General features: G+C 55.1%; 1 protein-coding gene across 1 annotated transcript in view; it reads right to left on the bottom strand.

Annotated features, from left to right (window-relative positions):
- Positions 1-593: 593 nt before the first annotated feature.
- Positions 594-14,746, bottom strand: part of SLIT1 (slit guidance ligand 1) — a 168,247-nt gene continuing 154,094 nt past the window's right edge. Inside the window, exons 29-37 of the mRNA XM_059169308.1 lie at positions 12,936-13,075; positions 12,716-12,809; positions 10,035-10,172; positions 8,561-8,798; positions 6,977-7,107; positions 6,376-6,530; positions 5,062-5,350; positions 4,515-4,726; positions 594-3,730 (exon numbers count right to left, since the gene is read on the bottom strand). Of these exons, the coding sequence (XP_059025291.1) occupies positions 3,492-3,730; positions 4,515-4,726; positions 5,062-5,350; positions 6,376-6,530; positions 6,977-7,107; positions 8,561-8,798; positions 10,035-10,172; positions 12,716-12,809; positions 12,936-13,075 (1,636 nt within the window). The 3' untranslated portion in view covers positions 594-3,491. The remainder of the gene's footprint in view (positions 3,731-4,514; positions 4,727-5,061; positions 5,351-6,375; positions 6,531-6,976; positions 7,108-8,560; positions 8,799-10,034; positions 10,173-12,715; positions 12,810-12,935; positions 13,076-14,746) is intronic.

The following is a 14,746-nucleotide window of genomic DNA, read 5'->3' as shown; positions in this document are numbered from 1 at the left end:
CTAGATGCTCATATCATACATCCTACAAAACTCCTAATAGCAATTTTGCAGTCTGAAATCATAGTGGAACTACCATAGAAGTATGTTTGCCTTCTTTCTCTGCTGATCCCTGTGAACCCCTGGTTCATGGTGACAGGTTAACCTTATAGGACAGTTTCAGAAGCCACATTGCTTTCTAATCTGTAGCCCTGATGAACTGAAACCTTCAGAGCCAGGTCAAATGTGGGTGTGGCTCTGTTGGCAAACACAAAATATGGGTGTGGGAAACAAGGCTGAGCAGCCTCTCCACGTCTCTGTGTCTGCTGTGCCATGCCTGGGTCTGCCTATCCTGACATCCCCAGGGAGCTCTGACCCAGCCATCCCCCGGGACTCCCCTTCCTCCTTCAGGAGGAACCCATCTCCTCTGCCACTTCAGGAAGACCAGAGAGTTCCAAGGGCAGATGTCCTATATGTGCTACATCTGAGGGCCATCTCTGGATTATGGCCAGTGTGTGGACAGCTCAGAAACCCCCAAGCCCTGGGAGGCAGCCATGTCAGCAGCCCCGGGCTCATCTGTGGTGCAGAAAAAGAGATCAACAAGGCAGAACCTGAGTGAATCAATGTCGTGTTCACATGGAAGACAACAGACAATATCCAGCACGTTCTAGAACAATTCTAGGGAAAGGGTGGGTGTGGCTCTCTCACAGGCCTGTTCTAAACCTGTCTCTCTAAAAGAGTGACAAGACTGCAGAAACCCCTAAACAAAATGTCACAACCACACCGCATCTGAAAAGCAAAACGAGACACCAGATATTGACTTTAACATATAAAAATACTGTAACAAAATGAAATACAAATATATATATTAGAATCTGTTAAGTATTCTGTATAAAGAGATACTTTCATGGTTAGGCTAATAGCAGGCAAAAAGGAGACGAGTCTGGCCTTTTCCTAACACCTTCACAGGAAGCCAGGGCTGCTGTGGCCAGCAGTGGCAGCAGCAACCCCAGGACTTGTCCTGCTTGTGTCTCTTCAGCGCGTATTTAATGGAGAGAGTCAGTGGCGACATCAAAGCGATCGAAGGTCTTTACTGAAGGGGTGACCAGGTATGGAGGTGGTTTAGCAGAGATGATCTGGCCAGAGCCTTCTGGGCCTCAGTGCGAACAGGCAAGTGGAGTGCTGATCCGGCTCCTTAGCAACTTGCAGGTTGGTGGGTAAGCTGAGGGAATGTGGATCTGGGCCATGGAGCTCGGCCCCCTGCTGCCTGCACTCCTGTGGCAGAGCCCAGCCTTCCAGCTTGACAGAGGGTGAGCATGGGGCCAGGCTGGGATGTGGGGTGTCACGGGGTGGGTGAGGGCCATGGCCAGCTCACAAGGTACTCCCTGTGAACAGACCCCCCAACCCCCTGGCATGTGGGAGTGCAGGACTCCTGGCAGCCATCACCTATCTGCAGGTGAAGAGGCTGCTGTCGGTCGGTGCCCCTCAAGCCCAGGGAGCCTCATCTACTCCAGGTCGATGGGGAACAGTGATGGCCAAAGGCAGGTAAGTGTCTCAGGGCCGGTGCTCCCAGAATGCCTGTCTTCCGCACAAAGTGAGCTAGCTACACTTGAGCTTTCATCCATAGATCAGCACCTGCCTTGTGCTAGAGCTGCTCGCCGCAGTACCCCAGGGGCCCAGAAACTGTAGGTAACAGAGGGATGACATGCAGACCTAGGAGAAGCCTCTCAAAGCCCCCACTGCTGTGCATGGAGGGGAGGGGCGCTGCAGCCTTGCTCAGAACTACAGTAGAGCCCTGTCCCTGGCGAAAAGCCGAGCTGGCCATGAGAACACCTCTGCACTTGGGCAGGACAGATCCCCTTTGCATTAGGGGACTTCTGGAACTCAAACTCACTGGCCAGAGTCCCAGTGTAGTGGAACATGCCAGGTTTCCCCAGTTGTAAGGGGCTCCAGCCCTCTGCTGTTCAGCATCCAGAGCTCCCTCCTCCCCTCCCACTCCCCGCCCCGTGGTGACTGAGGATATGGGCACAAGACCACCTCAGCCACACCACAGCCTGCTCCCCCAACCCTGTCTTCTGGTTATAGAGGGAAGGGGTCAGGAAAGGGACATGCTCACTCCCCTTGCCCACTGCGGTCCCCTGGGGCCACACACTCTTGGGGAGACATCTGGGCAGGAGAGTGACCTATCTTCTAGGCAGTTTGCTATTTAAAGATAAGCTTTTTGTGTTTTCTGCATGGAAAAGAAGGATTTGTAGTCACGTGGCCATTCAGTGACTCTTCAAAGAGTCCTTCCTTGCAAATGCCTAGGTGAGCAGCTCTAGCCTGGGCCAGTGTCTGTGGTTGGTGGTTGGAGCCTTTGGCTCCTCTCTTCCCAGGCATCCTGTTTACTCCTGGGATGCACTACATTCGTTCGTATCTGTCCAGTAGAGCAGCCCCGTACCAGCAGCCCTTAGGCAGGTAAATACCTGTTGATGCGATTAATGACAGTGGATCTTCTGGCTCCTCCAGCCTCCCTTCTGGAGCCACAGTGGGAGGGTCTACATTGCTCCTACCTATGTTCAGTCAAACCACCTCACCATCTGATGGCTGAGGAGATGGAGGCCCAGAGTCACAGAGGCAGCAGAGGTTTCATGGTGCCTGGACTGCTGCTCCCTACTGGTCTGCACTGTGAGGGATCTGAGCCCTGTGTCCATGAGAGCAGACCCCTCCCTGGCTAGGGGCTGGGAGAGCACAGCACCAATACCCCTTTGGTGGTCAGTGTCTGGATGGGGTGGTTATTCAGTTGGAGCCAAGAACTAACCTCCCCTTCACTTCCCCACCCCCATTCTCTCTGGTGGGATCACCACCCCAAACAGACCCAGGGGAAACTGCCTCCACCTTCCTTGAAGCTACTGTGGTCAACCCCTAACTTTAGGATTTAGAAGTCTGGTCCTAAGACCCACCTTCCTCCCCAGCCTCCTTCCCCATGGAGCAGTGGCTTCAGGGCTCCTCAGCCCAGGGGGCAAGGGTCAGTCCCTTCCTGGCCAGCAGGAGGGGCCCTTCCCCTCTGCCGCCTGGCCTACTGCTAGCGAATGCTGCAGCAGCAAGCAGAGCAGAGAGCCAGGCTGGCTACCCCAGGGGAGGCTTCAAGGTCATCCGCAGGGGGCAAGGGCCTTCTGAGGCCAGTATGGGCTACAGGTGAGAAGGAAAAGCTGGTTTGGGAAGGGGCCGGTCCCTTCTTCAGACCCAAGTAGTAAGCAAGCAGGGGGTGTCATCATTCTGCACTCTTGGCCTGACCTCAAGCACACATTCATTCAACAAATATTTATTAAGCGCCTATTTGTGCAAGGCACTTCTGGAGAGGGCAGCCTGCAGCCCGGGCCCCGCCCACCCATCCCGCCCCCAGTGCTGTTACTCTGGGAGGTCAGCCCAGGAGCCGCTCCACTGGACCACACCCCCAGCCCGGCTGCAGGCCATGGGGCTCTGCTGCTGCCGTGTCCCCTTGCCCACCTCACCCCTCCCTGTCCAGCCAGGCACTACGCGCAGACAGCACAGCCACACTTGGTGGGCTTCTCCACCTCCTCCGCAAAAGAGGTCCCGTCGCTGCACTCAAAGGTGAACTTCCTCCGCTTCAGCCGCAGGCCCTGGCAGCAGCCCTGACCTGGGCATGAGCCCCGGCACTCCACCCACGACAGCGGGCGCGTGGTCTGGCAGATGGCATAGCCCCTCTGGACCTGGTGAAAGTCCCGGACAGGGTCCCCCCGGCACTCGGACTCTGGATAGGACAGACACCAAGAGAGAGCCTCAGGGCCCACCCGTGGGCCAAGGCCGGCCCATGGGGAGGGCTAGTGGAGGAGGAGAGGCAGCCTCCAAGGACCAGATCCTCCAGCGCTCAGACTCCACCTCCATCCCCACCAGACATGCACATGCACGGTCTTCCTCCTGGGCCCACAGTCCAGTGAGTCGGAAGGAAGAACTTTCTAGCTGCCAGGACCCTCCAGGACAGCGTGGGCTGCCAGGTAAGTGGGCTCCGTGCAAGGGGAGGCTGGCAGCTGGGAAGGCAAAAATAGAGAAGGAAACTGTGCCAGGAGCAGGGGGTCTGCAGGACCCTGAAGGTGCTTGCATTCTGGACTTCCCTCTGCCCAGCCTCAGCAGTCTCTATTCCAGCAGAAGCATCTTGGTCATAGGGGCCAGGGAGGGCCTGGGAAAGAGTTGCCAACCCTCAGACTTCTGCTGCTTCCAGGGGCCCAAGGTAACAGGGCCAAGATGTGGAGGTCTGGGCAGGAGCTGTTACCCTGGGCAGTCTCTTCTGTAAGAGGAGACCCTCAGCTACAGGGGTCATGGGTAAGGGGGTACATGCCCTGGGTAAGGGGGCTTCAGGGCAAGCTGGGCCGTGTGTCTGGTGGTGGGGCTCAAAGCCCAGAGGTACTACAGCCCAAGAGCAGTCCAGGGTGCAGGAGAGGGGAGGGGGCACAGAAGGGGATGCCAGGTTTGGAGGAGGAAAAGTCAAGTCACTACTGCAAGTTGTGGAGAGGGCATGTCAGGAGGGGGCCCCTGACCTTGCTCACATAGCTCGCCCGAAAAGCCAGGGTCACACACGCAGTGTGCCCCCTTGGTGGCCGAGGCCTGGCAGTGGCCGTGGAGGCACCGCAGGCCCCCACAGGGGTCCACAAGTGCCCCAGCCTGGTTGCACAGAGCCCCTGAGTACCCATCCTGGCACTGGCAGTTGTAGGAAAGAGCGTCGAGGGGCACACACTTCCCGTGGACACACCTAGAGGGGATGGAGAAAAGGTACGATGAGAATAGGTTGCAGCCAGTCCAGTCCTAGGGCACCCCACAATCCCAATCATGGTGTCAGGAGATGTTATATTGTACCCAAGAACAAAAGGGAGCAAAATGGGATTCTGTCACCCTTGGCCACCCCTAGGGCCTTCTTCCTATTAATAAAAACTGAAAACTAGAAAAAATCAAAATCATTTGTTGGGCCACATGTTCCAGTTTGGAGGGGTTTAAGAATACAGTCCATACAGCAGCCCTCACCCTGGGGAGAGGAGCTGGCGGGCAAGGGAAAGGAACCTGCAGGTGGGGCAGGGGGTGAGGGCTCACTTGTGGCCATGGCAGGGCCCGTCCGCTGGTTGGTCACAGTGTAGGCCCCCCCAGCCAGCCTCACAATGGCACACGGGCCCCGGGGTGGCATTGGGCTGGCAGATGCCATGGAGGCAGTAGAGCTTCCGGCAGGGCTCACAGCCCGGCACCACGCCTGGCTTCATCCGTGTCTTGGTGAAGTCCTGCAGCTCGTTGTTGATGTAGAGGTTTCGGATGCAGCCATGGAAGCTGGTGCCATTGAGGATCTGCCACAGGCGGAAGGCGGCGGAGTTCACATCCACGGGCATCCCTGGGGGGCCGGGGGTGGGCAGGAGGGGACAGAGCTGGGCTGAGGCAGGCTCAGACCATGCCTGGCACTCACCACTGAGGTCCGCTGGGCATCTGCACAGGGTTCCCTCTGCCCTCAGCCTCTGTCCTTCGGTCTCTGCAACCCTGGGCCAAGGTCCTTTGCCACCTTGGAGGGTCCAGACTCCTTTCCCAGAAGAAAAAGAAAACCTGCGCCCTATATGACTAGAGCCCAGGGGCGCCAAGCCTGTAGTAGCCAGCTGACAAAGAGCCCCGGGTGCCTAAGCTCAGGCTGCCCTCGCCCAAGGCTCCTTCCTGCACTGTGGGACACCAGCTCTTACTCCTTACTCAAAGAGCAGCCAGAGGACCTGGGTCTAGAGCTTTGTCACCTGTTTTTGTGGTCGTCACAGCAACCCTCTGAGGTCAGAATGGCTAAACCCCATCTGGTACTCAGTGACTTGCCCTAAGTTGTACAACTAATAAACCACAGAGCTGGAATAAGAACTCAGAGTTCTCTCCTCCCCTCCTGCTCAAGAGTCTCACCAAGGCCCTCCACAGCACTGAGAAAACCCCACTATTGCAGAAACCTGACTTGTCTGGACCTGGAAATGTCTGCAGGTACAAAGCATGGAAAGCCAGCTGGAGCACCCCAGCTGATGCGGGGACTCTGTGCTGGAGCCTCATGCAGCAGCTCTGGGCCGCGGAGAGCTCCGAGGACCCTGAACACTTGACAAGCTCCTGCTGGTCCAAAGCCAAGAGGAAAGGTTCCCTCTTTAAAACAACTGGGAAAGCTCCAGCTCCCCTTAAGGCCAGGCCTCAGGCCAAACCCAAGGTACCTGTCCTCGGTCAGCCTAGACTCCAGATGGGAAGGGCCATCCACCAGTGGGCTGGAATACCCCCCAGTCCAATGACCTGGGCACCAGCCCTCCTGGCAAGCCTTAGGCCAGAGAGCAACGGAGGCCCCACCTGGAATGGCTGTCGCCATCACCTAAGTGAGCCTCAGCCTCTCCCTGGGCCCCAGGTCCTTACCTCCCACATAGAGGGGGGCCTCGCTGTTCAGCGTGTAGTGTTTGCCAAAATTGTCCATGGTCATGGGACTGCCTCCATCGATGGAGAGATTCACCATCTGGTCAAACGTGACCAGCTCAACGGTATGGAACTGCCCATCATTGATTGTCTCGGCACTGGAAGAAGATGGGGTGCCCCCCCCCCCCCAGGTAATGGGCTTCAGTTTGGCCCATCTCTGCCTGGGCCCTTCCCCAGAAAGGCCACTGGTACACAGCTGCTTCCCGAGGAATAACATGTCTAAAGGAGGAGGGTGTGTAGACTGTGGCCTAGGGCCTAGTCCCTCCTGCTTCCCTCCTTGGAACTCCCTGGGCAAAGCTGAGCAGTTTGGGACAGGGGTTTCCGACTTACCATCTCTCTCTCCCTTCTAAAGAAACCCCAGTGAGGAGGAGATGGGATAGGGAAGGGTGAGCCCACTGCTCAGGCCTCAGCTCCAAGCTGGGGCCGCACTAGATGGTTCAAAGGCCCTTCCCACTGGAGCAGCACAATTCTGGTGGTCCCAATAACTGCCTTCTCTTGAACCAGGAGACCCTGAGGGAGGGCATTGGGCATGATGGAGCCTTACCTGTAGATGGCAGAGCTGGGGTAGCTGCCTGGGTCATAGCTGACACGCACATGACCCTGGTATAGCTCCACTGCAATGTGGTCATTGTCCCCATTGTACAGCAAGATCCCGTTGTCCTCTGCCGTGGAGACCTATGGGGCAAGGGCACTTTCTCTCCCACATAGCAGTGGCCCAGGGAGGTGGGGCAGATGGGGGATCCACATTTGGAAGACGAGTGCTATGTGCAGAGTGGTGGCCCCTGACAACCCAGCCTACCCAGGGGACACATCCTCCAAGGGATGCTGACAGAAGCTAGTAGCCCCTGGTTCACATGCCATCCACTGCCAGTAGGAGAGGCAGATGGACCAGCTGAGGCCTGGAAACTATGCTAGGAGGGGCAGGTAAGAGACCTAAGGGCACCTGCCCAGAGAGGAAAGTCCAATGGACGTGAGGTAGCCCGTTCTGTGGACCTCTGGGAGCCACCAAGAGGACAAGTAAATGAAGGCTTTTAACAGCCATGACCACCCCAAGCTGGAAGGAGCCATTCATGAGGTAGTACCTGTCTCCGGAGCCATGTGTGCAAAAGCTGGAGCTGTCTTGGGAGGGAGAGCTCTACAGTGCTGTAGGGGCCATGATCCTGCCTTGTCCCGCTTCCCCCACCACTTCTCTGTGTAGTGGTAAAGCGACTCCCTGGTCGCATAGGGCTGGCACAGGGCCCAGGCTGGACCCAGCATAGCACCCCATCTGGCTGGACTTCATGGCTGGGCCAGAGACAGGCAAGTGACTGAAGGCAGGCCAATCAGAATCTTCCCTGAGGTCGGTGACTGCTGTCCAACCAGCTGGCAGGGCGGAGCCTACAACGGGGCAGCAGGGCAGACCCACCTCTGGAGGTGCCGGAGGATGTGGGGGAATTCATTTTATCAAGCAGTTAGGCTAGCTGTGTTCTTGTAGTGTAGACAGTGAACGTGGGTGGGATGTGAGCGAGGTGATGAAATGGGGGAGCACAGTGAGCATGTTGGGAGGCTTAGGGGCTCTGGGAGCAAAGGAGAAAGACGTGGCTGCTGGGGTGGGGAGTGCAGCTGGAGGAAGAGAGCTGGCCAAGGAGGACACGTGGACTTGGATCATTTCATCGTGCACCATTCCCTCTTCTCCGTCCCCAAGAACTGCTGGGCAAACAGTGCCGTTCAAGTGGGATGTGCTTTTAGGCCTCCACAAACTGACCTTGGGAGATGAAATTCAAGACATGGAATGGCAAAGTAAGGGCCCCAGGGCCAGGAGGCTAAAAATACAAGGCCAGAGCTGAAGCCCAGAGCCAACTCTGGCTGTGTTGCAGCCATATGGAGAGTGTGCAGTGCTGGAGACTGGTGCTGAGGAGCAGGCGAGACAGGGCGGCGGGAGAGGACCCCGAGACCCCTTCCCCTGTTCCCTCCTTCCCTGCTCGGAGATTGCTTTTGTGACCCAGTAACCTTCCCACATCTGCTTTACCCACATCCAAAGAGTTTTAATTAACACAGGCTCCTCCCAGTTCTCCCAGGTAGGGATGCCCCTCACTGCTCTGACCTGCCCGACTCCCTTCTCTGACCGGGCACCCTGGGCACGACGCACCTGCAGCGTGATGTTGGCTCGGGGCCAGTTCTGCAGGTCCGTGAACTGCAGGTAGGTGTCCCGATCCACAAAGTTGACACTGAGCAGCTTCTCACACTCAGGGCCGCCAAAGCCTGGGAGGCACTGGCACACGGGCCCGCTGCCCTGGTCCACACAGTTGGCCCCATTCTGGCACTCAGTCCCCTCACAGGGGCTTCTGGGGGCGGGAGCAGGGGAAGGTACCTCACAGAACTGCCCACTGAAAGGGGAAAGATACAGGTCAGAGAAGGCCGAGTAAAAGGTCTCCCATGGTCCTGGAGAGAAATACTGAACCTCATGGGAAACAGAAGATGCTCCTAACGAACACTTTTCCCAAGAGAACTAGGAGCCAGAAGGATACTGAGAACAAGGTGAGAAACAAGGGTGGTCCCTGGAACAGCATCATCGCTCTCCCTTGGGCATCTGTCAGAACAGAAAACCTGAATCTGCTTAATAAGGTCGTGTGTACATTAAAGTTTGAGAAGCACTCACAGCTCAGGGCAGTCAGGTCTGCCAGCAAATTTACTATTGCCACAGGAGAAAAAACAAGCAAGAGAAGACTCAAATGACTAAAGAAATAAAAGGGGACAGGACCACCAGCAGGGAGTTCTGACCCACGCTACATCCCCAGCACCAGGCCTCATGGCCTCGGAGAGCGGAAATGACTGAAAGGTCTCTCCGTGGAGGAACGGATCTGTCCATACAATGGAATACTAGTCGGCCACAAAAAGGAATGCAGTTCTAATGCATGCTGCCACGCAGATGAAGCCCAAAACCATGATGCCAAGGGAAAGAAGCCAGTCACAGAAGACCACAGATGGTGTGATCCCACTTACAGGAAACATCCCAGACAAGCAACTCTATAGACACAAGTAATAGATTATTGGCTGCCTGGAGCAGAGACTGGGGTGGAGGGTGACAGATAGGAACAGAGTTTCTTCCTGGAGTAATGGAAGTGTTGATTATGGTTAATAGATGCTCAATCCTGATAGTATACTACAAGCCACTGAATTATATACAGAAACTGAGTGAATTATAGCTCAATAAAACCTTTAAAAAAAAAAATACAAGACTCAAGGAGAGCATGGGAGGTAGCTGGCCCGAAGGAGGGGAGGGATGCCCCACCCCAACCTTTCAGAGAAGCCACCTTTATGCCAGGACGGGTCTTCACTGGCTCACTGGACAGATATGTGGCAGACGCTGGCCAGTACTCTGTACCCACTTCCCAGTCCCTCCACCAAACAGTTTAGGGACCCTGTGCTTATGATCTCAGTGACTGGGGAACTTCCCCAAGGTCACACACCTGGGGAGGCATAGCCACGGTCAGACCCCCAGGATCCAACTTCCAGGCTCAGACCCTTCCTCCCTCCCACCAGCTGTGCTTGGGCGCTCCGGCCAGCTCTGGGGCTGGAAGCTAGGAGGCCTCAGTCGCTCACGGTGCCCTGGGGCCACTCACCTGTAGCCCTCAGCACAGAGGCAGGAGTAGCTGTTGACTTCGTCCACACACTGGGCCCCGTGCTGGCAGCGGTGGTCCCTGCAGTCATCCTCGTTCTCACTGCAGCTGTCACCTGCATAACCTGGTGCACACTCACACCTGGGAGGCGAACGGGGTTGGGGGGATGGGTGGAGGGGTGAACAGGAGTGGGGGGCAAACGGGTGAGGGAGAGGATTAGGGGGGCAGTCAGTCCCTCAGAAGCCTGTGGGGCCTGGGGGCCATGGGTGTGACCGAGAACCTTAAGGCCCATGCATTTGTGGGACAACCAGGAGGTCAAACAGAGCCCTAGAGAGAAAGATGTCCCCCAGCGCATCCTGGGACCCTTTTCTGGTACAGGAAGAGAGCTTGTGTGGGCTTCTGTGTGGGGGCAGATTCTGGACTGGGAGGTTGGCTATCCAGTGGCAGGAGAAGGGGAGCTCATCACGGAGGACCCACCCTGACCACTGACAGCACATCCAAGGCCAAAGTTCAGCCCCTCTCAACCTGCTCAGCAGAACAAGGCCCTGCATCGTAGGGCTCAACTAGCTCTCTTCAGCATCCCTGAATCCACTGGACCAGCCTCCTAGCCCTGCTCCAGCAAACCTAGCACCCCTGCTCAGGGATGCCAGGCCAGTCCCCAGCCCCCAGCTCTACTGTGCTGCTCCCATCACCTGGAAAGCAGCCATCTGCCTGTCACAGACAGAGCACACTCCACCTAACTTCAGTCACAGCCTTGCAAGACACCCCCTGCTCTGCACCCACCCCCAATTAGGCCCACCCTGTGGTCAGACCTGTCTCTACTGGCAGCAATCCCCACCCCACCAGCACTTCCCTGCTTTCATGCCTATTGATTCTCGCACATCCTCTTCTCTCTCCCTGCCTCAGTCCAACCTGGGCAACTCCACACCTCCTCCAGGAAGCCCTCCCAGCTGCCATCAAGAGATCCCTATGGGAAACTCCTCCAAACTAAACTGCAAAATCCACAGCTCAATCACACAACCTGGCAGGCAGATGCTCTGCTCCTGCCTGAATATTTTTTATTCTGTTTTTCAAGCTCTTAAATACTTTTCTACCCAAATAATACATATGGGTACATATATGTACACACACACACACACACACACACACACACACCCCTAAAGCCAGTTTACACCATAATACTACTCCTTACTACATAAAATGGCATGATTTTCAGATAGTTTCTCTATTTTAGTTTTTGTTGTTGTTGGTTGTTGTTGTTTTTATTCCTGAGAGAGAGCACGAGCAGGGGGAAAAGCATAGGGAGAGGGACAAGCAGACTCCGCCCTGAGCACTAAGCCCGAGATCACAACCTGAGCCACCAGATACCCCTCTATTTTAGTTTTTAATGTTCATCTTGACCCACTGTTTGGCTCACAGGCCACGACTAGGGCTTGTGCTGCAGTCTGAACAATGCTGCGGTAGCTAAGCCTCTGCCCACTCACTCACTCAGTGAGTGTACTGAATGCCCGCTGAGTCCCAGGCACAGCGCAGTGAGGCCCGTCCTCCCTCCAAAGGGGAGGGTGGGGGTCAGTCCTGCTTTAGTCCACTACCTGAGGTCCAGCCCCTCATCTGAGCAGCCGGTGAACCCCTTGGTCTACCACTGCTGATCGGTCTGCTGTGCCAACTCCACCCCAGCAGCTCACCGGCAAGTGCGGCAGCTTCAGCTCCCGGGCACCCCCTCGGTCTCAGACCAGGCCTCAGGAACCCCGCTCTCTTGCTTCCTGCCCCTGTCTGTGGGTGGCCCCTGCTGGACCGTGAGCTCCGTGGGAGGCGCCACTCCCCACCCTCGCCTGAGTCCCTGGGGTTTGGTCCCTCAGCCGCAGGCTTTCAACCCTGGCCACCTGTGCTGTCCTGACTGGTGGAACGGGTCCCAGAAACGGGACTGTGTTTACAAAACTGCAGCTGGAAACATTTTAAAAGCCCATGACCTTCATGTAATCTTCTTCTTGTGACCATGCACTTCCATGTAAGCCAGTAACAAGGAAGGTGACAACAGTCAAAGACCTCTTATCCAGACAGGTTTTGCAATTCTGAAGTTTTGGGATTTGGGAAAGGTTATACAAGGCCTAAAGCATTATGTAACACAGCGATGGGATCTGGGGCAGCTCCTTAGTTAAACATGTTCACATTTCTGCAGCAAATTCTACGTACGTTCAAACTACATGGCAAGAATAGTGACCCTAAGTAGCTTTGTAACCCTGCGAGTCAGGTTTTATTACCAAATATGTTCTGGTCAGACCAGATTTTGCTATCAAGTGGGCTTTTGCCTTTCAGAGTTTTGTGCATTTTGTATTTGGGGGAGGAGAAATAGTGGATCTGGAAAGCTAAGAGCCCTTTACAGAGCACCTACCAGATGTCAGTCTTGGAGCGAAGCGCTTTCCACGCGTTTGCTCATCTGTCCCTCACAACCACCCCAGGAGGAAGCCACCGGGGCTGGGGGGAGGCCCACTTCGCAGAGGGGAAGACAGGCTCAGAGCAGTCAAGGCATCCACCACTACCCTGTCCCCACACTGACTCACAGGGACCCTGTGTAGCCAGGACCAAACCCACTTGACAAGGAAGGAACTAAAACGGGGAGAACAGAGATGAGGGGACTTCAAGGCCCATGCCCTTGTCTGGCCCTGAAACCCGGCAACACTGACCTGGGCCCGTCTGGAGTAGCCACACACTGGGCCTCATGCTGACATGGGTTCAAATCTGGGGAGCAGAAGTCCACCAGCTGCTCACAGGCCCTTCCTGGGGAAGGAGGAAGGAGGAGAGAAGCTGCTGCCATGCTCTGCCAGGCAGCTGGGCCAGCAGAAACCTGCCGCGGCCCTTCCACCGCCAGGAACAGGCTCAGGACGTGAAACCCACCGCGCTTACCGGTGTACTGCAGGGGGCACCTGCAGCTGTGGTTGCCCACGCCGTCCACACACACACCCCCATTGGCACAGGTGTGCTCCCCACAGTCGTCCGTATTCACCTCACAAGTTGGTCCTTCAAAGCCGGTGGGACAGGAACACCTGAGGGCAGCGGGTGAGGAGAGCGCACCAGGTGGGCCCGAGTCAGGCCAGCAGCCTTCCTGAGGCGCCGGTGGAAGCCCGTGTCTCCTGGGGACTATTCTCATCCCAGAGCTCTGGTCCCCATCTCGGGCCAGGCCCTCACTAGGTGCTGAGGTTAGAGTGAATCAAACAGCCCTGGACTCTGAGAACTTACTCACAATCTAGTTGGAGAGACAACGAGGAGATAGGCAACCACACGAGAGTGGGGAAGTCCTGGGATGGTGCCACACGGAGGCTGGGAAGGGTGGGCAGAGGCCAGGGACACTTAGCTCATACATCAGGGATGAGGTGAGAACAGGGCTGGAGGGGGAGCAGGAGTCGGCTCATGGAGACTTCCCCCAGGGAGCACCCGGGGTCTTCCAAGTGATAGGTGGGTCAGAGAGGTCTGAGAATTTTCCAGATCCTTCAAGTTCTGCACAGAACTTGAACTGTTGCCTGAAAAGACCTACTCCAGAGCTTCTGAAACACACACACACCTCCCCAGCCTGAGTGTGAGCTGGAACTGCTGGAGCCTAAAACCCCCACGCACCAAATAAAGGGACAATTAAGAAGGCAGAGGTTTCCCGACTGGACAAACACTTTTGTAAGACTTTCCAGTTCTGTGTATTTAAAAAAGAAAAAAAAAAAAAATCACTGAATGGTCAGCTGATCGAGCATTAAAAATAACTTTTGATGACAGATCAGTCTGGGGTTTGGGCATATAAACTCGGAAGGGTTTCAAATAATTGAGTGACATGCTACAATAAAACTTCTAATCCCAGTGATTTATGTGCACAAACTTTCCAACATTTCTAGCTGTCTACATAGATTTTAAAAGGAACATGTTGGATGCTGAGCCTTCTCTCATTCTGTCCCATTCACCCTGGGACACAGGAACCAGTTAGAAGAAAAGCACACACAAAATGCCCCACCTAGCTCACTACAAGTTGTAACATTTTCCTTCATGTGTAACAATTACCAAAGTTTGTAGAGTTGGGTTTCCATTGTTGCTAATAATGTCATTACAATTGTTGACAATTGTAATGACAACTCTGCAAAGGATACTTTTCAGAGGTTGATGGTGACAAGAAACAAAAATCTATAAACTTATATCCCCACATGGGTGGCAAAGAAGTAGGGCAGCGGGCTTACGAACAGACTCGAGCATCAGAACATAGACATTGGAAGAGAAATGGAGGTGGGGGTGAGGAGTAAAATCGAAATACTAGTTCGAGGAGGAAAGGAAGGAAATAACGGGTTTATGCTGTTAAATGAGCTTGTTGGGGTGATTTTTTAAAAAATGAGATCAAATTGCTGTGTTTATCAGATTCCACTGGAAAATGATAAAAGTGAACTAAAAAGGGAGATTTTTAAAGGTTCATATTTACAGTATCCTGGAAATTAACTCTTTTATAATAAACAGTTCAACTAACACTGAAAAATGCTGGCTGTCACTCACTCTAAGAACATACAAGAGGAGATGTAGTTTAAACATCTGTTTGGCGCGGGTGAATGTGCACAAAGGTAAGAAGCTCAGAGTTCCAGTTTGGAGGGGGCTACCCCAGCTGCACCCGCCCTCTGCAGAGGGGTCCTCTCAGCCCCCCAAGCTCCATAGAACACCCCTCCCCAAGAGTCTAGAGGGTGTGAGGGGTG

This window comes from Mustela lutreola, chromosome 4 (assembly GCF_030435805.1).
Source record: "Mustela lutreola isolate mMusLut2 chromosome 4, mMusLut2.pri, whole genome shotgun sequence".
Classification (NCBI taxonomy): domain Eukaryota; kingdom Metazoa; phylum Chordata; class Mammalia; order Carnivora; family Mustelidae; genus Mustela; species Mustela lutreola.
This window is presented reverse-complemented; position numbering and strand designations above follow the sequence as displayed.